Raw genomic sequence first — 23,186 nt, forward strand, 5'->3', positions numbered from 1 at the left:
AGTGAAGCGCCGACAGCCTCACCATTACTTCTACCTCAAAGTCCAGGCCATTATCTACATTGTGGCTTTCCTGGTGGCTCACTTGGTTAAGGCAAGGAGGTCCCAGGTTTGACTCCCTGGTTTGTAAGTTTGTTGACTCCATCTGGGGTAGGTTGGTGCTTGCAGTAGTAGGTCAGCATCCTCGGGCTTATGGAGGGGAAGAAGAGAGAAGGAAAAAAAAAAGTGAACAAGGTTTCCATCTGAATCGCTATCCAGCTGACTCCTACTAAGTGCATACTGGATCAGGATCAGGCTCAGCTGTGAATCCCATGTAATGGATGATTTCACTGACACTCATGGTCTAGGCTCGTATAGGAAGAATGGTCACTTGGCTGATTTACAGGAGGATACCAAGAATCTGTGCTTGCTGGGGTGGAAACATTGGCAGAGAAAGCCGAGAGAAAAAAATCCACCCGTGCGAGTATTTTCCCACAGAATGAAGTAGTTTCAAGAAAGCACTAGTCCACTTTTGCTGCTCTTGCACACCTGACAATCTAGTGCGAAGTTGGCAGGAGGTGAGGATCAGGTCATCTGCTCACCCTCCCGAGAGGGGTATGGTGCCAAGGCATAGGCTGAAATCACAAAATGGAACCTGATAAAAATGCTTTTTCAGTCGCAGAACAAAGTTACCTTAGTCTCCCAGTTGTAATGATATCCTAGGGTAACCCATCGTAGCTTCTCCAGCAAGCTTTTAGCCTCTCGTTTATCAGGGGCTTTTAGCCTAGAAAAAAAAAAGTAAGTTTCATTAAAAATGCACTTTCACTTCCCCACCCACCCATTCCTAGTGGGTACAACATGTCACCTACCATCTAGCCACCTTTATCCAAGAGGATCACTGCCCCAATGATACCAGTTTTGGACTGAAGTACATCCTGCCAGTCTTCAACCCCTTCCTTGTTCACGGGATATGGTGAATCATATCCATACAGTACAGGTTTGGACAAGGATGGACTAGAAACTCAACCAAGCAAATAAAACAAGTGGGTAGTGATTGGCAGCTCAGAGACTCAAAAGCACACAACATCTGAGAATAGAGGCTGCATGTCCTGGCAATCAGACACCTTGAAACTGCATGCTTTTTATTTTTCAAGAATCATACATTACTGGTACTGCTATTTCTCTGATGTTGGGTTGACTACATGAGGATTTTAATATTTACAAAGTCTACAAATATTGCATTTGGTTCAAAGAAAGAAAACAGGGAATTAAGAAATACCTTTAATCTCTATAAAAATTGCTGATGCGGTTTTAAAACAAGGTTGAGGAAAAGAGAGACTAACACACACACACACACACACACACACACACACACACAAGGGAGAGGTGCACATAAGGAGAAAAAACAGAGAAAGCAAAAACGATAATAGGAAGGGACAAAATAGATACAAAGGGACAGAGAGAGACAGAGAGAAATAACAAGAAAAGATGATGATTCTGCACTGAAAGATTTGGTAGCTTTCAAATTAACCCAACTATACTTAAATCCACAATAATCCGCATGCCGACGTACAATCCTGGCATAATTCCTCTGTCATTGTTGATTGGCAGAAGGAAGGCAAAAAAGGAAGGTCTTACCCAAACGTTTGACAACATTCTGTCTCAATATGCAGACAAAGGATGGTACTGCTCCATTAGATTTTATTTCCTTAAGATCCACATCCATGGAGGTTGTGGCTGGGTGGGGGTGGGGGCGAGGGTTGGGGAAGGATTCGCCAATGTACTTCTCCACACATTCAGTATGAATTTAAACTTTATTGAAAATAAAGTGCATTTTTAGCAGACGATCCTCCATCTTGGTTTCTGTGTGAGGCTACATCAGGCAACCAAGAGGAAAATGGATGATTCCCCTCCAACTTTGGCAAACCAGCTTCAGTAAAGGGCATTAGATTCTTGATTTTCTGGCCAAGTTGCATAACTAATTGAGCCACTAAACTGGCCCAGAGCTGATATTTCGAGAACACTGTTAGACTACACTCAACATCACATTACGGATAAAGCTAGAGCTTTTAAAAATAATGTTTAAGCGGGCAGCCCATTCATTAATAAAAGAACATTTAGTTCTTGCATCACATTCAGATCAGTGTGGAATCGTTACCAATGTGGTAATTGGATATCACTGTGTTTTATAGTCCCTTGTGTGGACACAGGACACATTTAAAAATGAGGACTGGCTTCTCTATACATCTCCAACAGAACAGTCTGTCCAATGCTGATGTAATTAACAGCCAATGAAATTTAAACTGGCATCAAATAGTTTCAAATCAGATGTGCTACTTAATTTGTGGTTTTTAAAATAAATTTAATTGTGTCCATTAGAACCATTCCAATTTTATAAATACTCCATACAAGATAATGGAAGGCACTGAAAACTAAGCGAGTGATTGTTATGTAGCAAAATAGACCCAAGTGATATAACCACATCAGTCCAGCTTATGCATCATTTGGCTGCAGCAACACAGGGAGGCATGACCGACAGAAAAAATGTTTTGTTGGTATTTTGTGGCACACAAGACTGGTGGAGCGCTGAGAGCAAGTCACCTGTCAGCCCTTTTGACTGCTTAATGAGACAAATGGGTATGATCTGATAGCCATTACAGAGACGTGGTTGCAAGGTGACCAGGATTGGGAATTAAATATTCAGGGGTACTTGACAACCCGGAAAGACAGACAGAAAGGAAAAGGAGGTGGGGTAGCTCAATTGATAAAGGATGAAATCACTGCAATAGTAAGAAACAATATTGGCTCAAATGATAAGGGTGTTAAAACAGGTTGGGTGGAGATAAGGAATAATAAAGGGAAAAAGTCACTGGTGGGCGTAGTCTCTAGGTCCCCGAATAGTAGCAACTCTGTTGGTCGGAGCATAAACCAGGAAATAGTGGGGGCTTGTAAAAAGGGAACAGCAATAATCATGGGTGATTTTAACCTCCATATTTATTGGACAAATCAAATTGGTCAGGGTAGCCTGAAGGAAGAGTTCATAGAGTGCATAAGAGACGGGTTCCTTGAGCAGTATGTAACGGAACCAACCAGGGGGCAGGCTATCGTAGATCCTGTGTAATGAGACAGGATTAATAAACAATCTCCTAGTAAAGGATCCCGCGGAAGGAGTGATCATAGCATGACTGAATTTCAAATTCAGATGGAGGGTGAGAAAGTTGGATCTCTTACCAGCGTACTAAGCTTAACTAAAGGAGACTATGAAGGTATGAGGGCAGAGTTGGGTAAAGTGGACTGGGAAAATAGATTAAAGTGTAAGACGGTTGATGAACAGTGGTGTACATTTAAGGAGATATTTCACAACTCTCAACAAAAATATATTCCAGTGAGGAGGAAAGGGTGTAAGAGAAAAGATAGCCATCCTTGGCTAACTAAAGAAATAAAGGCCAGTATCCAATTAAAAACAAGGACATACAAAGTGGCCAATACTAGTGGGAGGACAGAAGATTGGGAAGCTTTAAAAAACAACAAAGAACGACTAAAAAAATGATTAAGAAAGGGAAGATAGACTATGAAAGTAAACTAGCACAAAATATAAAAACAGATAGCAAGAGTTTCTATAGGTATATAAAAAGGAAAAGAGTGGCTAAAGTAAATGTTGGTTCCTTAGAGGACGAGACCAGGGAATTAACAATGGAGATCATGGAGATGGCAGAAACTCTGAACAAATTTTTTGTATCAGTCTTTATGGTAGAGGACACTAACAATATTCCAACAATGGATAGTCAAGGGGGGGAGGAACTTTACACAATCACTAAGGAGGTGGTACTCAGTAAGATAACGGGACTAAAGGCAGATAAATCCACTAGACCTGATGGCTTGCATCCTAGGGTCTTAAGAGAAGTAGCGGCAGGGATAGTGGATGCACTGGTTGTAATTTACCAAAATTCCCTGGATTGTGGGGAGGTCCTAGCAGATTGGAAAACTGCAAATGTAACGCCCTTATTTAAAAAAGGAGGCAGACAAAAAAGCAGGAAACTATAGACCAGTTAGCCTAACATCTGTGGTTGGGAAAATATTGGGAGTCCATTATTAAAGAAGCAGTAGCAGGACATTTGGATAAGCAAAATTCGGTCAGGCAGAGTCAGCATGGATTTGTGAAGGGGAAGTCATGTTTCACAAATTTTCTGGAGTTCTTTGAGGATGTAATGAACAAGGTGGATAAAGGGGAACCAGTGAATGTGGTGTATTTGGATTTCCAGAAGGCATTTGACAAGGTGCCACATAAAAGGTTACTGCACAAGATAAAAATTCATGGGGTTGGGGGTAATATATTAGCATGGATAGAGGATTGGCTAACGAACAGAGTCGGGATAAATGGTTCATTCTCTGGTTGGCAACCAGTAACTAGTGGGGTGTCGCAGGGATCAGTGCTATGACCCCAACTATTTACAATCTATATTAACGACTTGGAAGAAGGGACTGAGTGTAACGTAGCCAAGTTTGCTGACGAAACAAAGATGGGAGAACAAGTAATGTGATTGGAGGACACAAAAAATCTACAGAAGGACATAGACAGGCTAAGTGAGTGGGCAAAAATTTGGCAGATGGAGTATAATGTTGGAAAGTGTGAGGTCATGTACTTTGTCAGAAAAAAAATCAAAGAGCAAGTTATTATTTAAATGGAGAAAGATTGCTAAGTGCCGCTGTACAGCGGGACCAGGGGGGGGTACTTGTGCATGAAACACAAAAGGATAGTATGCAGGTACAGCAAGTGATCAGGAAGGCCAATGGTCTCTTGGCTTTTATTGCAAAGGGGATGGAGTATAAAAACAGGGAAGTTTTACTATTTCTGTCTTAAATTTATTCAATGTCCCAGCTTCCACAGCTCTCTGAGGCAGCAAATTCCACAGATTTACAACTCAGAGAAGAAATTTCTCCTCATCTCAGTTTTAAATGGGCGACCCCTGGATGTGCAGTCCACGGACTGAGCTGTCCCACAGGCCACAGGATGTGCAGTCCACGGACTGAGCTGTCCCACAGACCACAGGATGTGCAGTCCACGGACTGAGCTGTCCCACAGACCACAGGACAGAGAGTGGTGAACCTGTGGAATTCTCTACCACAGGAAGTTGTTGAGGCCAATTCACGAAATATATTCAAAAAGGAGTTAGATGTAGTCCTTACTACTAGGGGGATCAAGGGGTATGGTGAGAAAGCAGGAATGGGGTACTGAAGTTGCATGTTCAGCCATGAACTCATTGAATGGTGGTGCAGGCTCGAAGGGCCGAATGGCCTACTCCTGCACCTATTTTCTATGTTTCTATATCTATTCAAGGCATTGGTGAAGCCACACCTGGAATACTGCGTGCAGTTTTGGTTTCCATATTTACGAAAGGATATACTTGTTTGGAGGCAGTTCAGAGAAGGTTCACTAGGTTGATTCCGGGGATGAGGGGGCTGACTTATGAGAAAAGGTTGAGTAAGTTGGGCGTTTACTCATTAGAGTTCAGAAAAACGAGAGGCGATCTTATGGAAACATATAAGATTATGAGGGGGCTTGACAAGGTGGATGCAGAGAGGATGTTTCCACTGATGGGGGAGACTAGAACTAGAGGGCATGATCTTAGAATAAGGGGTCGCCCATTTAAAACAGAGATGAGGAGAAATTTCTTCTCTCAGAGTTGTAAATCTGTGGAATTTGCTGCCTCAGAGAGCTGTGGAAGCTGGGACATTGAATAAATTTAAGACAGAAATAGACAGTTTCTTAAACGCTAAGGGGTTATGGGGAGCGGGCCGGGAAGTGGAGCTGAGTCCATGATCAGATCAGCCATGATCTTATTGAATGGCGGAGCAGGCTCGAGGGGCCGTATGGCCTACTCCTGTTCCTATTTCTTATGTTCTTATGGTACAGGTGGGTGAGCATCCTTGCTCTCAAAACCAGTCTCCTTTATACATGCTGCTACAGAAAGATCTCAATATTGGTACTATGCTTTCCTCGCATAGAGATTAGACAGCTGAATTTACTAGATTTGGTTTCTTTAGAGGCCTTGTACTGTACGCTTTGTAGTACAATTAGTCATGTGACGATGCTGCTAGTGATGAGAATCGGGAATGTTTACACTGCATGTAGTGTAATAAGTTAGTGCAGAAACCGTACTGCATGGCTTCCAAGTGTAAAATTAGCAAGTTTCAAATTTGATATGTGATCATGGCTTTTATTAGCTGGCGGAACAAGAAATGTGAGAGAGGTAACAGGAGATACAGCAGGAAGCAATGTGCAACAAAAAAAAAGCCTGAATGGTACATTTCTTCTCATCAGTTTTCATAAGCATTTGAGCTCCAGACGTGAACTAGATGGCAACTTACTCCAATTGCCAGCTAGGAACAAGCACCTCAAATGTGCAGTCATATGTCATTCTGAAAACTTACCGAGAGAACTTTCTCTTCACATTTCCCCAAAAAGAACAGAAATGCATTCTCCATTGGCAAGAGGAGTTTGGTCATTCTGCTTTCAGTGCTGAAAACTACCCATCTCTACAGTCATGTCCATTACACTGCAGAATTCAAAGGGCTGATGCCGGTTATTAACTCTCTCTCCATGCCTGCTTTTGGAGTCGAAGCATATTTAGGGGCATTCGAGGAAGAGATCCTAACTCAAGTTGTATCTATTGTTCAAGGATTGGTCCTGACCACAGCCTGTCTTTCACATTTCAAAAAAAATAAAAAAAAGACAGCCATGCATTTATATAGCGCCTTTTACGACCATCGGATGTCCCAAAGTGCTTTACAGCCAATGAACTAGTTTTGAAGTATAATCACTGTTGTAATGTAGGAAATGTGGCAGCCAATTTGTGTACAGCAAGCTCCCACAAGCAGCAATGTGATAATGACCAGATAGTCTGTTTTAGCGATGTTGATTGAGGGATAAATAATGACCAGGGCACTGGGGATAAGTCCCCTGCTCTTCTTTGAAATAGTGCCATGGGATCTTTTACATCCACCTGAGGGGACAGAGGGTGCCTCGTTTTAACGTCTCACCTGAAAGACAGTGCACCTTCCAACATTACTGCACTGGAGTGTCGGCCGAGATTTTTGTGCTCAAGTCTCTAGAGTGGAACTTGAACCCTCGACCTTCTAACACAGGGGTGAGTGCTACCCACTCATCATCATCATAGGCAGTCCCTCAAAATCGAGGAAGACTCGTTTCCACTCTAAATGTGAGTTCTCAGATGACTTTACACTCCATATGTTGAGGGGGATGACTCATCAGGGGAGGGCAGCAGCAGCCAAGTTCATGGCACCGTGGCTGGCTCTGTTGCACAGGAGGGCAGGAAAAAGAGTGGGAGAGCGATAGGGATAGGGGATTCAATTGTAAGGGGAATAGATAGGTGTTTCTGCGGCCGCAACCGAGACTCCAGGATGGTATGTTGCCTCCCTGGTGCAAGCGTCAAGGATGTCTCGGAGCGGGTGCAGGACATTCTAAAAAGGGAGGGAGAACAGCCAATTGTCGTGGTGCACATTGGTACCAACAACATAGGTAAAAAATGGGATGAGGTCCTACGAGACGAATTTAAAGGAGCTAGGAGCTAAATTAAAAAGTAGGACCTCAAAAGTAGTAATCTCGGGATTGCTACCAGTGCCACGTGCTAGTCAGAGTAAGAATCGCAGGATAGCGCAGATGAATACGTGGCTTGAGTAGTGGTGCAGCAGGGAGGGATTCAAATTCCTGGGGTATTGGAACCAGTTCTGTGGGAGGTGGGAACCAGTACAAACCGGACGGTCTGCACCTGGGCAGGACCGGAACCAATGTCCTAGGGGAAGTGTTTGCTAGTGCTGTTGGGGAGGAGTTAAACTAATATGGCAGGGGGATGGGAACCAATGCAGGGAGACAGAGGGAAACAAAATGGAGACAAAAGCAAAAGACAGAAAGGAGATGAGGAAAAGTGGAGGGCAGAGAAGCCCAAGGCAAAGAACAAAAAGGGCCACTGTACAGCAAAATTCTAAAAGGACAAAGGGTGTTAAAAAAACAAGCCTGAAGACTTTGTGTCTTAATGCAAGGAGTATCCATAATAAGGTGGATGAATTAACTGTGCAAATAGATGTTAACAAATATGATGTGATTGGGATTACAGAGACGTGGCTCCAGGATGATCAGGGCTGGGAACTCAACATCAGGGGGTATTCAACATTCAGGAAGTATAGAATAAAAGGAAAAGGAGGTGGGGTAGCATTGCTGGTTAAAGAGGAGATTAATGCAATAGTTAGGAAGGACATTAGCTTGGATGATGTGGAATCGGTATGGGTGGAGCTACGGAATACCAAGGGGCAGAAAACGCTATTGGGAGTTGTGTACAGACCACCAAACAGTAGTAGTAAGGTTGGGGACAGCATCAAACAAGAAAGTAGGGATGCATGCAATAAAGGTACAGCAGTTATCACGGGTGACTTTAATCTATATATTGATTGGGCAAACCAAACTGGTAGCAATGCAGTGGAGGAGGATTTCCTGGAGTGTATTAGGGATGTCGAGGAACCAAATAGGGAGCTGGCCATCCTCGACTGGATGATGTGTAATGAGAAAGGACTAATTAGCAATCTTGTTGTGCGAGGCCCTTTGGGAAAGAGTGACCATAACATAGTAGAATTCTTTATTAAGATGGAGAGTGTCACAGTTAATTCAGAAACTAGGGTTCTGAACTTAAGGAAAGGTAACTTCGATGGTTTGAGGCTTGAATTGGCTAGAATAAACTGGCAAATAATACTTAAAGGGTTGATGGTGGATAGGCAATGGCAAACATTTAAAGATCACATGGATGAACTTCAGCAATTGTACATCCCTGTCTGGAGTAAAAATAAAACGGGGAAGGTGGCTCAACCATGGCTAACAAGGGAAATTAAGGATAGTGTTAAAGCCAAGGAAGAGACATATAAATTGGCCAGAAAAAGCAACAAACCTGAGGACTGGGAGAAATTTCGAATTCAGCAGAGGAGGACAAAGGGTTTAATTAAGAGGGGGAAGAAGCTTGCCGGGAACATAAAAACTGACTGTAAAAGCTTCTATAGATATTTGAAGAGAAAAAGATTAGTGAAGACAAACGTAGGTCCCTTGCAGTCGGATTCAGGTGAATTTATAATGGGGAACAAAGAAATGGCAGACCAACTGAACAAATACTTTGGTTCTGTCTTCATGAAGGAGGACACAAATAATCTTCTGGAAGTACTAGGGGACTGAGTGTCTAGTGAGAAGGAGGAACTGAAGGATATCCTTATTAGGCGGAAAATTGTGTTCGGGAAATTGATAGGATTGAAGGCCGATAAATCCCCGGGGCCTGATAGTCTGCATCCCAGAGTACTTAAGGAAGTGGCCCTAGAAATAGTGGATGCATTGGTGATGATGTTCCAACAGTCTATCGACTCTGGATCAGTTCCTATGGACTGGAGGGTAGCTAATGTAACACCACTTTTTAAAAAGGGAGGGAGAGAGAAAGCAGGTAATTATAAACCGGTTAGCCTGACATCAGTAGTGGGGAAAATGTTGGAATCAATTATTAAGGATGAAATAGCAGCGCATTTGGAAAGCAGTGACAGGATCGGTCCAAGTCAGCGTATATTTATGAAGAGGAAATCATGCTTAACAAATCTTCTGGAATTTTTTGAGGATGTAACTAGTAGAGTGGACAAGGGAGAACCAGTGAATGTGGACTTTCAAAAGGCTTTTGACAAGGTCCCACACAAGAGATTAGAGTGCAAAATCAAAGCACATGGTATTGGGGGTAATATACTGACGTGGATAGAGAACTGGTTGGCAGACAGGAAGCAGAGAGTCGGGATAAACGGGTCCTTTTCAAAATGGCAGGCAGTGACTAGTGGAATGCCACAGGGCTCAGTGCTGGGACCCCAGCTCTTTACAATATACATCAATGATTTGACTGAAGGAATTGAGTGTAATATCTCCAAGTTTGCAGATGACACTAAACTGGGTGGCGGTGTGAGCTGTGAGGAGGACGCTAGGAGGCTGCAGGGTGACTTGGACAGGTTAGGTGAGTCGGCAAATGTATGGCAGATGCAGTATAATGTGGATAAATGTGAGGTTATCCACTTTGTGGACAAAAACGTGAAGACAGATTATCTGAATGGCGGCAGATTAGGAAAAGAGGAGGTGCAACGAGACCTGGGTATCATGGCTCATCAGTCATTGAAAGTTGGCATACAGGTACAGCAGGCAGTGAAGAAGGCAAATGGTACGTTGGCTTTCATAGTTAGGGGATTTGAGTATAGGAGCAGGGAGGTCTTACTGCAGTTGTACAGGGCCTTGGTGAGGCCTCACGTGGAATATTGTGTTCAGTTTTGGTCTCCTAATCTGAGGAAGGACGTTCTTGCTATTGAAGGGGTGCAGCGAAGGTTCACCAGACTGATTCCTGGGATGGCAGGACTGACATACGAGGAGAGACTGGATCAACATTGGAGTTTAGAAGGATGAGAGGGGATCTCATAGAAACATAAAAGATTCCGACTGGACGGGACAAGTTAGATGCGGGAAGAACGTTCCCGATGTTGGGGAAGTCCAGAACCAGGGGACACAGTCTTAGGATAAGGGGTAGGCCATTTAGGACTGAGATGAGGAGAAACTTCTTCACTCAAGAGAGTTGTTAACCTGTGGAATTCCCTGCCGCAGAGAGTTGTTGATGCCAGTTCATTGGATATATTCAAGAGGGAGTTAGATATGGCCCTTACGGCTAAGGGGATCAAGGGGTATGGAGAGAAAGCAGGAAAGGGGTACTTAGGGAATGATCAGCCATGATCTTATTGAATGGTGGTGCAGGCTCGATGTTTCTAAGATACTGCGAGTGAAGGTAACCTGACTCGATATTTGTTTTGAATTTGGTCCAGACATTGAACTAGTCAGAGATTCAACAAATGTACTAAATGTTTCAGAAGCAGGTTGCAGCATAGAGCAGCAATAATAAAAGTATTTACAAAGTTCTGCAAACAGATTCACGTTATGCTGTCTTTTCTCTTTTCAGATGCTGCTGGATTGGCTGAGCATTTCCAACACTCTCTCTTTTTCTTTCACAGAGTAGCAGGCCCTGGGTACGACCCAAGGATTCAGCCTATGGTGAATTCCCCAAATCTCCGACATACTATCAGGGAGAATCAGCAAGTGGAAGCTGGAAAATTAGGCACTTCTCCCACAGGGAAGGAGAAGCAGAAAGGGACCATCCATCAAAGCAGTAAAGTGGGAGAGGTTGAAGATGTGCGATGTGAAGAGAGGACTCTGCAAAGCACACACGCTGCTTTCAATCCTCCAGCCGGTTGTTTAGGGTATAGCTGCTAATGTTACCTGTGCTTTAATCTACTTTTAACATTGTGTTTTAATTATGTTAGAATTTTGTTAAATCTGTTTTATCTGAATTGAAATAAATATTATTTGAGGAATTTTTTTTTGGGGGGGGGGGGGGGGGGAGATGGAAAGTGTATACTTTGGAGAGAGGTGGGGGTTGGTAGGAGTTTGGAGAAGCACATCATTAATAACAGAGGGAAGGAAAGGAGGCTCAAAAAAATGACCAAGTTTTGGCACATATACTTTATGGACACACACACACACATACACACACACTAAGGGAGGATAGAAGAAGAGCATTGGCGAAGTCGAGAAGCAGCTTTTTCAGACTGGGAATGGTGTGTGGCTGGGGATGGGGAGAAATTGACAAACACATTTGTTCTCCAAAACATGCAACTAACCACCACATAGATTAAAGTACGCCTGAAAAGTTATCACAACCATTTCACTGTTCATTCAAGGCTTATAAATCCAGCTGACTTCAACAACAACAACAACTTCTATTTATATAGTGCCTTTAACATAGTGAAACGTTCCAAGGCGCTCCAAAGGAGTATTGAGATGAAAGATTTGACACCGAGGTGGACAAGTAGAAATTAGCGCAGGTGACGAAGAGGTATGTTTTAAAGAGCGTCTTGAAGGAATAAAGAGAGGTAGAGAGGTGGAGAGGTTTAGGCAGGGAGTTCCAGTGCTTGGGGCCTCGGCAACAGAAGACACGGCCACCAATGGTGGAGCGATTATAATCAGGGATGCTCCGCAGGGCAGAATTAGAGGAGTGAAGACATCACTGGGGGGGGGGGGGGGTGGGCTTGTGGGGCTGGAGGAGATTACAGAGATAGGGAGGGGCGAGGCCATGGAGGGATTTGAAAATAAGGATGAGAATTTTGAAATCGAGGCTTAACCGGAAGCCAATGTAGGTCAGCGAGCACAGGGGTGATGGGTGAGTGGGACTTCGTACGAGTTAGGACACGGGCAGCCGAGTTTTGGATCACCTCTAGTTTACGTAGAGTAGAATGTGGGAGGCCAGCCAGGAGTGTGTTGGAATAGTCAAGTCTAGAGCTAAAAAAGGCATTGGTGAGCAGATGAGCTGAGGCAGAGGTGGAAATGGGCGATGTTACAGAGGTGGAAATCGGCGGTCTTAGTTATGCTGCAGATATGTGGTCAAAAGCTCTTTTCAGGGTCAAATATGACACCAAGGTTGCGAACAGTCTAAGTTCAGCCTCAGGCAGAAGTTGGGGAGAGAGGTGGAGTCAGAATGGAGTGTGTGGCGGGGACTGAAAACAATGACTTCTGTCTTCCCAATATTCAATTGGAGAAAATTTCTGCTCATCTAGAACTGGATGTCGGACAAGCAGTCTGACAATTTAGAAACCGTGGAGAGGCCGAGAGAAGTGGTAGTAAGGTAGCGTTGGGTGTCATCATACATGTGAAAATTGACACTGTTTTCAGATGATGTCGTCATGGGGAAACATGCAGATGAGAAATAGGAGAGGGCCAAGGATAGATCCTTGGGGGACTTCAGAGGTAACGATGCGGGGCGGGAAGAGAAACTATTGCAGGTGATTCTCTGGCTACGATTAGATAGATAAGAATGGAACCAGGCAAGTGCAGTCCCACCCAGCTGGACAACGGTGGACAGGCGTTGGAGAAGGATAGCGTGGTCAACTGTGTCAAAGGCTGCAGACAAGTCAAGAAGAGGGATATTTTGCCTTTGTTACAGTCACAAAGGATGTAATTTGTGACTTTGATTAGAGCCATTTCGGTACTGTGGCAAGCGTGGAAACCGGATTGGAGGGATTCAAACATGGAATTGCGGGAAAGACGGGCATGGATTTGGGAAGCGACAACACTGCGTTCAAGGACCTTGGAAAAGAAAGGGAGGTTGGAGATGGTTGTTTTTTTTGAGGCGAGGGGTGATGACAGCAAATTTGAGGGAGAGGGGAACAGTATCCAAGGAGAAAGAACCGTTAACAATGTCAGCTCACATAGGAGCCAGAAAAGGATGTTGGGTGGTCAGCAGTTTGGTGGGAATAGGGTCAACAGAGCTGGAAATGGGTCTCATGGACAGGATAAGGGGAGATCGGAGAGAAGCTGGAGAAAGATGTGAGGTCAGGGCTAGGGCAGGGGGGATCCTTAGAGGAAGTTTGGCCCGGTGGGCTAGAGGAAGGAAGGAAGAGACAAAGAAGTCCATGAGCTCCTCACACTTATTGTCGGAGGTGAGGGTGGAGACTGGGTAGAGGGGTTTAAAAAGACGGTTAGCAGTGCAGAATAGAAGCCGGGGTTTATCTTACATTCTAGAATGATTCTGGAATAAGTGAGCGATTTTGGCAGACAAGAGCAGGACCCGATAGTGCTTTATGTGGCCCAGCCAGAGCAGGCGGTGAATGGCTAAACCAGTTGTCCACCACATCCGTTCAAATCTGCATCCCTTGGACTTAAGGGAGCGAAGATCAGGGCTGTACCCGAGGGACCGGCCAGGGCGAGAGAGTAATTGTATTAACAGGGACTAGGACATCAAAAAGGTGGTGGTGAGGGTGTGATTGAGCAGATTGGTAGCTGCAGAAATGTCATGATGAATGGAGGGCCAAAAGCTGGACAGTTGGGAGTTGATAAGTGCAGTTATAAGAGAGTCGGGAATGATCAGAGAGCATTGTGATCACATCGCTCACTATTCTGCACAGCACATCGGCGATTTGAGGAACTCGCCACAAGCTGAGTCTTTGGGTCATACCCAGGTCCTGCAACTCTGTAAAATAAAAGTGGAGTGCTGTAACTGTCGGCAATAACGTTAATAACGGCTGTAAATGAGGAAAAACCAAGGCTCATCAATTAGCAGGGTATCTCCCAGTTTGCAGCAGTTACCTCAGCTGTTCTCTGCTTTGCTCCCATAGGTCTGTGGTTTCCTCTGGCGACATGTGAAGGTCCAGGTTGCAGACGTTTGGTTTCTGAGGGTAGGTTTTCAAACATTGCTTTGCCCAGTAATGCTGCCATCCAGGAAGAAAGGGGTCCGGAATGAATGTAAATCCTAATAGAAAAACAGAACTGGATAGATAGAATGATCAGTCAAGTCATTTACACCAAAACATTTTCAAATGTATCCCTGAAACTCTAAGGATCGGTGAGAATCCTAGAGGAAGTGTCCATACTGTAATTTGTCAGTGCAGTAAACATTGTTAATGTCCGACAGCACTGTGAGAGTACCTTCACTACATGGACTGCAGCGATTCAAGAAGGTGGCTCACCACTATGTTCTCGAGAGCAAACCTGTAACCTCTACCACACAGAAGAACAAGGGCAGCAGGTGCATGGCAACACCATCACCTGCAAGTTCCCCTCCAAGTTACACACCATCCTGACTTGTAAATATATCGGCGTTCCTTCATCGTCGCTGGGTCAAAATACTGGCACTCCCTCCCTAACAGCACTGTGGGAGTACCTTCACCACACGGATTGCAGCGGTTCAAGAAGGCGTCTACCACCACCTTCTCAAGGGCAATTACGGATGAGTAATAAATGCCGGCCTTACCAGCGACGCCCACATTCCGGAACGAATAAGAAAATACAATTAAGAAAATCATTTCACTTAATTAAATCTAAATTTGCCTAATTAATTCTGTTGTATGTACAATTGACTGGGCTTCAAATATAAGAACACTGACCCTGCATCACTGTATAGTAATTTGCATGCATTAAGGATTTACATGGGAATGTGGGAAATAAGAGCAGCAGTGGGCCTGCTCCACCATTCAATGAGATCACGGCTGATCTGATCTTGGCCTCAACTCCACTTCCCTGCCCGCTCCCAATAACCCTTGACTCTCCTATTGTTCAAAAATCTGTCTATCTCCACCTTGGATATATTCGGTGACTCAGCCTCTACGGCTCTCTGGGGTGGAGAGTTCCAAGGATTCACGTCCCACTGAGGGAGGAGATTCCTCCTCATCTCCGTTTTAGGTGGGCGACCGCTTATTCTGAGACTGTGCCCCCTGGTTCTAGATAACACCCAGAGGGTGGTCGGGTCTGGAACACACTGCCTGAAAGGGTGGTAGAGGCAGAAACCCTCATCGCATTTAAAAAGTACTGGATATATATTTGAAGTGCCATATCCTACAGGGCTACGGACCTTTTGCTGGAAGGTGGTATTAGGCTGAATGGCTCTTTGTCGGCCGAATGGCCTCCTTCTGCGCCATAAATTTCTATGAAGTGACACATGGGCAAATCTATTTGTCGTTCCTTCTCCCCTGCCAAAATCATGGCTTTTCTTACTCATGAAAAAGCAAGAGATTACATATGGGATCTTGGATAGAAAAGCTTTTCTGACAAGAGCTAACCAAAAACCAGGCAACTCGGACCAACACGAGTTGTTTGCTCATCTGGTCTGCCCATCGATGAATATATTCAAAACAGTGGGTGCTCAGGAAGTCTTCAGCTGTATTCTGGATATATATAGTACATCACTTAGAAATGATAAAAGGTACACAGAGATAACAGATATAAAGTTATGATCTTGTTTGTAAGGAGATATGAATGCATATCTTTACATGACGTCAAAGTTCAGCCATTAGGCTGTTAAACACTCTTTATAGAAAAGTGCTTGCTGAAAAACAGTTTTTCTTTCAAAGACTGTTCTTTTAAAATTGCCCAGTTTAAAAAAAAAATTGAGATTGCTATCCACCAGGGATGGACAGTGTAATGTTATTGGAGAAGATCTGGTGCTGAGCACCCTCTGCCTGACTAAATTTAGAATTCTTGTCAGTGTTTATTAAGGAGAGAGCAATCAGGGATGGGGGAAAGGCACTTTAATTCTGCTTATGTTACCCAGTGCAACCATCATGTATTCTCAGCTACTATTGTATTCTATGTCCCTACTTAGAAAATTCAAAAGACTGTGGGACCTTTTTAATGGTTTTATCTATCTGCACCCTACTGTACAGGTTGATATTCTCACACCTCTCCTGGCATTCTGAATTAGGATTCTCACCATCTCACACTCCTACATTAGAAATTCTTTAGATTTGCGAATGTTCATTTGAGCCTTTCAAGGGCCTAAAGGATCAGAAACTACTTATTGCTTCCAGGCAGCTGGCGCATTCTCTCAGTCCCTACAAGAAATAAGAGGCCTTTGATTCAGTATTTGTAAAGCTGGATTTTTATATCGTAAATATATATTTAAAAAGTATAAGCAGAGTGATGAAACTACAAACACAACTGCCAACTCTTTGTAAGTGATCGAAATTTTAAAATATTCTCATTTATTTTCTCCCCTTGGAGAATATAACACAGAGCTTTCACTATTAGCCCTTTTAATGCCAAATACATGTTTTGAGATCAGATCTATCTGGCTGAAAGAAAAACCAATATACCATAGTAATACTATTTCAAAAGAGGAAATAAAAAGGAGCGAGTGAGTGAGTGAGAGTGAGGGTGAGTATGTCCCAGATTCTGTAGTGACATCTATTAATGGCAAGACAAGCTCAGCCATCTGGAAAGTACAAAGTAGCAGAACACCATTCCCTACAGCTGATGCAGAAAAAGAGAATCTGCAGTTAATCTACTGCCAGATCAATTTAACCGATTATGATCTTCACTACTTGCAGACAGCCAAGTCACCTGGACAGCGCTCAATGTTCCGAGAGCAACGTTGCCGAACTCCAGCACCTTTCATCCAAAAACCCAGTGCAGTCTTGTACAATGTATTTCCCAGCTTTCAAAGAGCCAGCGCAGGCACGATGGGCCGAACGGCCTCTGTCTATGCTGTATGATTCTATGATTATTTATTTTGAATCTACAAAGTTGGGTGGGGGGGGGTTCTCCACTGCCAGATTAAGCTGTCGCAGGATGCAAGACTGGTCAGACTCACCATTCTAAGCAACATGTACAGTAATTCCATTCATACTTCACTGGCAATGATGCTAAACCGTGCTCATGTTGGATGACATACAGTACCTGGATAGCCATCTAAACTATAAGCTTTCCACTTGCAAACTGGCTGCAGTCCAGCTTTACTGGCATCCTGATCGCTAATGGAGGTCACATTAAGTGGCACCAGCAACACCTACAAAGGAAAGAAAAAGTTACACAATGATTTGGCAGATCACTTGAATTATTAAAGTGATCATTGAATATTGTATTCCCTGGAGTATAGATGATCAATTGGTGATCAAACTGAGGTGTTTAAGATGATTAAAGGATTTGATAGGGTAGATAGAGAGAAACTATTTCCTCTGGTGGGGGGAGTTAAGAACAAGGGAGCATAACCTTAAAATTAGAGCTAGACTGTTCAGGGGTGAAATCAGGAAACACTTCTTCACACAAAGGGTAGCGGAAATCTGGAACTCTGTTGAGGCTAAGTCAATTGAAAATTTCAAAACTTCGTTTGATAGATTTTTGCTAGGTAAGGGTATTAAGGGAGGTGGAACCAAGGCAGACAAATGAAGTTAAGATGCAGATGAGGAGAGACTGGATCAACTGGCCTTTATTCATTGGAGTTTAGAAGGATGAGAGGGGGTCCCATAGAAACGTATAAGATTCTGACAGGACTGGACAGGTTAGATGCGGGAAGAATGTTCCCGATGTTGGGGAAGTCCAGAACCAGGGGACATAGCCTTAGGATAAGGGGTAGGCCATTTAGATGAGGAGAAACTTCTTCAGTTGTTAACCTATGGAATTCCCTGCCGCAGAGAGTTGTTGATGCCAGTTCATGAGATATATTTAAGAGGGAGTTAGATATGACCCTTACGGATAAGGAGATCAAGAAGTATGGAGAAAAAGCAGGAAAGGGGTACTGAAGGAATGATCAGCCATGATCTTATTGAATGGCAATGCAGGCTCGAAGGGCCAAATGTCCTACTCCTGCACCTGTTTTCTATGTTTCTATCAGCCACAATCTAGTTGAATGGTGGCACAGGCTGAATGGCCCACTCCTGTTCTTATCTTCCTAAAGCGACTGTATTTCAAGAGTATTCTACAGTACATTTTATTGTGTTATTGTCAACTGCATGATGGTTTGTCAACTGCAAGTATCTCTACTGTTCATCAGACTCCAAATGAAAGGGCCCCAATGTCTAAAGGGCTCGTTTCTATCTTTCGGGACGTTTATGTACAGGTCATCCAGCTGCAATAGCCAGTGAAGCACATTCAGCGGAATCATTATGAACACTGACAAGTTCACACTGGATGGGACATCTGCTGCACTGTGAACTCTTGCAAGGAATAAAAAAAAATGTAAATTGCATTAAAAAAAACTAGAGCCAGATGGAATTAGTGATGCAGAAGAGAGAGAGAAAATAATGATTGGCGAGAACTGCATATTTAAAACTGTGCATTTCTTGAATTAGTGTATTATTGGAATTCGGTAGTAGGAAAAAGCAGAAATACTCGTGGAAAACTCTTGATGGGCCCTTTGCTATTATACCATTCGATACTAAAAGGTCAAGTGACAACATTTCCTGTTAATATTGATTCCTTTTTCTATGCTATTCTCAGCAATTCTACATGTTGACAGCAAGAGTGCAGAATCTAACGCGTAGTGTAAAAATTAGAGTGTTGCTAAACGGTAGAAGGTTTCACTCTGTATTCCGAGGTGTTGGCTCAATCAATGAGGGGCAGGCTACCTGAGCCACCAGCCACTGCAATGTTGAAGGCACATCAGTAACAGATCCCACACTCTGGCCCTTCTTCTGTCGCATCCAATTTGGCAGCTGCAAGAACAACATGGCAGCAAGGAACAAGAGTCAATATTCAGTAACATCCATCAGTGCTGCAGCAGGAATTGTGGATCATCTTTCTCCCCTAACCTCCATCACTGGAAGTGTTGAAATCATTGACCCCAATGTCGCTGTGTTAAAGAAAAATCTTTACATTGCTATAAAAGCACACATATGCTGTTTGATGGAACTGAGATGGTATTACATTCACACCACCACTTATCTGCTTTTTTAAAACAATTTGAGGCTTCGCATGACATGGGTGCAAGATATACACCGGTGCTTTTAAATGGGTGGACAGTAACATCTATATCGTCATCAGTGAAGCGGAGGGAAGGAAGTGCTTTTGGACTATATTGCAATTATACATAATTGTACAAATCGCAGTCCCCTCCCAATTCACCTCTAGAATAATTGAAATATAGAAACGATTATTCTTCATTACGCCAAACACATAATCCTTTGGTTTTTAGGCCACTCAAGTTTGCCGCAGATCTTGGCCAAATTTCCAGATGTAATCCCAAAGACCAAGCTCAAAAGAATGAGCATGTGGAAATGGAATTAAATACAGGAAGTGGCAGATCCTGCGTCAAGATCAATCTAATCACTTACTTGGCAAACAATTGTCGAGAGTCTTAGAGCTAGTGGGATTTAATGGAGCACAAGAGTAACCTTCTAAGTAGAAACGTTCGACTTTTAAAAAGACACAAGCTGTGTCTGAAACTGAAAAGGATTTTCATGCACCATTCTGCTTTGATATCACAGTATTGAGCAACCAAATGATTGAAGAACAGAAATAGACTGTCTTCACCCTAGGTGTCTCAGAGTACTCTGAACAAGTCTGTTAGAACGTAGTATTTTCAGACTAGTGCTGGGTTAAATTAACTAAATACAGGAGCTCAGGGTGCAGATGACTTTTCTAAACAGTTCACATTTTGCTTTCAGTATATATCAGTATACTCCTCATTTTGTAACCGTTTGATGTTGCCTTCTACTTAACAAGTTGTTGAATCATCTGTTATTGCCTTAGACATCTCTAAAGCTTGTAACAGGGTCTCACATCATGCATTCCTAAGCAAGTCACCATCACAGGGCCTCCCATCCAACCTATGTTGGTCATGGCTAACTCATTTACCCTCAAATTGCTCTATCCTTGCTGCAGTTACTGGTTTAACCTTAAGCGAGGGACGGGCAGGGCTAAGTGAGGGCACAAGAGAGAGCAAGATAACTGGCAATAAATTGCGGCCTCTCTGGGTGCGTACGATGCGCACATGCACCCGAAGAGGCCTCGCAAATGGCGGTTCTCTGCATGCGCTGCGCACGCACCAAGAACTGGCATTTGCGATCTGTCAAAATGTCTTGACAGATTGCACGCATCCCCGGGAGAAGGGCCTTCGCGGGCAGAGATTTGGGTTTTTGCCCAACTCCTGCCCAGCGAATATCCTTCAAGCTCTTACACCTGGTAAAAGCAGGCGTATAACCTACCTTTACCAGCGTAAGAGTTATAAAACAGAAAAATTAAATGTTATTACTAATTTTTGTATTAAAAACCCTGTCCATTGTCAGTTTATTTTTATTATTAAAACATATTAAAAAAAATTCAAAAATATATATTTTTTCTAAAACATTTAATTAAATTCAATTTCATTTAATTTTAAATATGTAACGTGTTTTAAAATTTTTTTATTGTATCGTGATCCCAGTTGTGCTTGCATTCTTGGGATGTGAGAGCCCATACTCTGGACCGCCAGTCTACGTTCCTTCGGGACTACCAGGTACTTTCGTAAAGATTTTTTCGGTTGGAGGCGTCCGCCCGCAGGAAGCCTGTGACCACAATTTTCGGGCCAATTACCCCAACCCAGTCACCCACTTGCCAGTCACGCATTAAGGAATGCCACTGGAAGAGACGAGGAACAGTGTGCTTTCAATAAGGAAATACAACACTGATTGACGCACACCAAATAAAATAATTTACAAAGATAATTCGCAATGATTGTTTGCATATGAATAATGAGTGAGATGGGGGGGAAAAAGATATTTACAAATGTATGACAATATACATTGTCATTCATACAAAAGAAATGCTGTGTGTGAAAATTCCTTCTACTGGAAGCGATCTTTTCAAGTGTTAAAAGCAAGGATGATAGTGTAGCGAGGTTTACTCAAGCAGTTTATCGAAAAACAAAGCTTCAGTATCCTCAGAAATAACCTTTTACATGTTTTTTGTCTTTTTAAAGCTTAGATCATCGAGACAGTCGACTGGCAAAGAAACCAATTAAACGGAACGTCCCTACAGGGAATTTAGCATCGCACCAATTGGAGAGCATTGAAGGGCTGTTACAGCCTCAGTAAAATGCAAGTGCACATTATGCAAGGCAATCATAACCTTGCAGAAGCACAGTTTAAAATTAGATTAGGCTGCAACAGTGTGCAACTCCACGATGGGTATAATTTTGGTATAGTACATAAAAAATATATTTGAAAGCGAATCGTCACAACTGGAACTCCTCTTAAAAATTAAAATAATTACAAAAAATGATTAACTTTAACACCTTTTGGGTTATATGAGTGCTGATGCGATTAAATCAGGAGAACTGGTGCAGTGGAGATGCTGGGCCAATATGGAAGGAGCTGCACTAATATATGATCATTAACCCATGATGTTGCAGTATGCCATGATACTGCACCGTTTAGCTCAACCTGCCGTATCTCTTCTGCTGAACCTTTAACTTAGATCAGAGTGCACTATTTCAACTAATCAAATCAAACAAAAAATCATCTTTACAGTAACTTTATCCAAATGGGAAAAAAGATAATGAAAGCAATTCTCATTCTTAAAACACAAACCAAATACTCTCCTAAAGCAGATGGTTTTATTTTAATGGACATTACTCGAGAGATATTCGAGAGTATTCTTTTTAAAATTAATTTAATGTTAAAAAAGACCGGCAAGCATAATGCATTAGGTCATCCTTTTAACCCTATTAAAATAGGGTTAAAATAAAGACTATGGGCCCGAGTTTGGGCGACTTACCGTCGGCGGCGGTCTCGATGTTTTTTGGGCACTCTCCCCTTCGAGCGAGTTTCATCTTGCTCACACGCCAGCGGGGAGAGAAGACCGCTGGGTACTGTCCGTTGGCACGCGCCGGCGTGCAACCCTCACGAGAGTCCTCCCGCCCGCTGCTTTCCCAGTTTGGTCCGGGCCGTCCTCCGCTCCAGCAGCGGAAAAGACTGCTGCATGGAGGCAGGTTTTACCTGAACGACTACTTTTCTTTATTTCTTTTGCAGGGATTTAGGTGGATGGGGTCCTCTGAAGGATTTCTGGTTTGGAAACTTTTTATTTTATCAGTTTCCCCCCTCCCTGGGCCCGACTCTATCTTCGCGGTACTTTGCCAAGGATCGCATTTGCCGCCCAGAATGGGAGCTACTGCCCGCTGCTGCCCAGAATCGGCGTGCAAGGCCCATTTTTGCCACTGGGGGGTGTCTTTCCCACATTTTTTCATGAAATTTCCGCCCAAAGTACCGTCAGGATCTTAGCGGTCGTTTGGACAGTACTTGGTGGAACTTATGTTTCACCAAACTCGGGCCCTTAGATTCATAGAATGGTTACAGCACAGAAGGAAGCCATTTGGTCCATGCTGGCTCTCTGCAAGAACACTTCAGCTAGTCCCACTCCACTGCCCTTTCCCAGTAGGCCTGCAATTTTTTTTCCTTCAGATACTTATTCAATTACCTTTTGAAAGCCAAGATTGAATCTGCCTCCACCTTTCAGGCAGTGAATTCCAGATCATAATCACTCGCTGCTTAACAAAGATTTTCCTCACTACGCCTTTGGTTCTTTTGCCAATCACCTTAGATCTGTGTCCTCTGGTTCTCGACACTTCCTCCAATGGAAACAGTTTCTCTCTCTATCTGTTCTGTCTACGCTACTCATGATTGTAAACACTATCAAATCTCTTCTCAACCTTCTCTTCTGCAAGAACACCCCTTGCTTCTCCAGTCTATCCATGGGAAGTCCCTCATCCCTGGAACCATTCTTGTCAATCTTTTCTGCAGCCGCTCCAAGGTCTTCACATCCTTCCTGAAGTGCAGTGCCCAGAATTGGACACAATACTCCAATTGAGGCCGAACCAGTGTTTTATACAGGTTCATTATATCTT

At 43.3% G+C, this 23,186-nt stretch overlaps 1 protein-coding gene across 2 annotated transcripts in view; it reads right to left on the reverse strand.

Moving 5' to 3' along the window:
- Positions 1-23,186, reverse strand: part of alkbh1 (alkB homolog 1, histone H2A dioxygenase) — a 64,049-nt gene that overhangs the window by 17,216 nt on the left and 23,647 nt on the right. Inside the window, exons 2-4 of one of the 2 annotated variants that reach the window (XM_070879617.1) lie at positions 17,267-17,375; positions 14,183-14,345; positions 670-760 (exon numbers count right to left, since the gene is read on the reverse strand). In XM_070879617.1, the coding sequence (XP_070735718.1) occupies positions 670-760; positions 14,183-14,345; positions 17,267-17,375 (363 nt within the window). Of the gene's footprint in view, positions 1-669; positions 761-14,182; positions 14,363-17,266; positions 17,376-23,186 lie in introns of both variants that reach the window. The other variant, XM_070879618.1, reaches the window with a different exon arrangement.

Source organism: Pristiophorus japonicus, chromosome 4 (genome assembly GCF_044704955.1).
Source record: "Pristiophorus japonicus isolate sPriJap1 chromosome 4, sPriJap1.hap1, whole genome shotgun sequence".
NCBI classification, from domain to species: Eukaryota; Metazoa; Chordata; class Chondrichthyes; family Pristiophoridae; genus Pristiophorus; species Pristiophorus japonicus.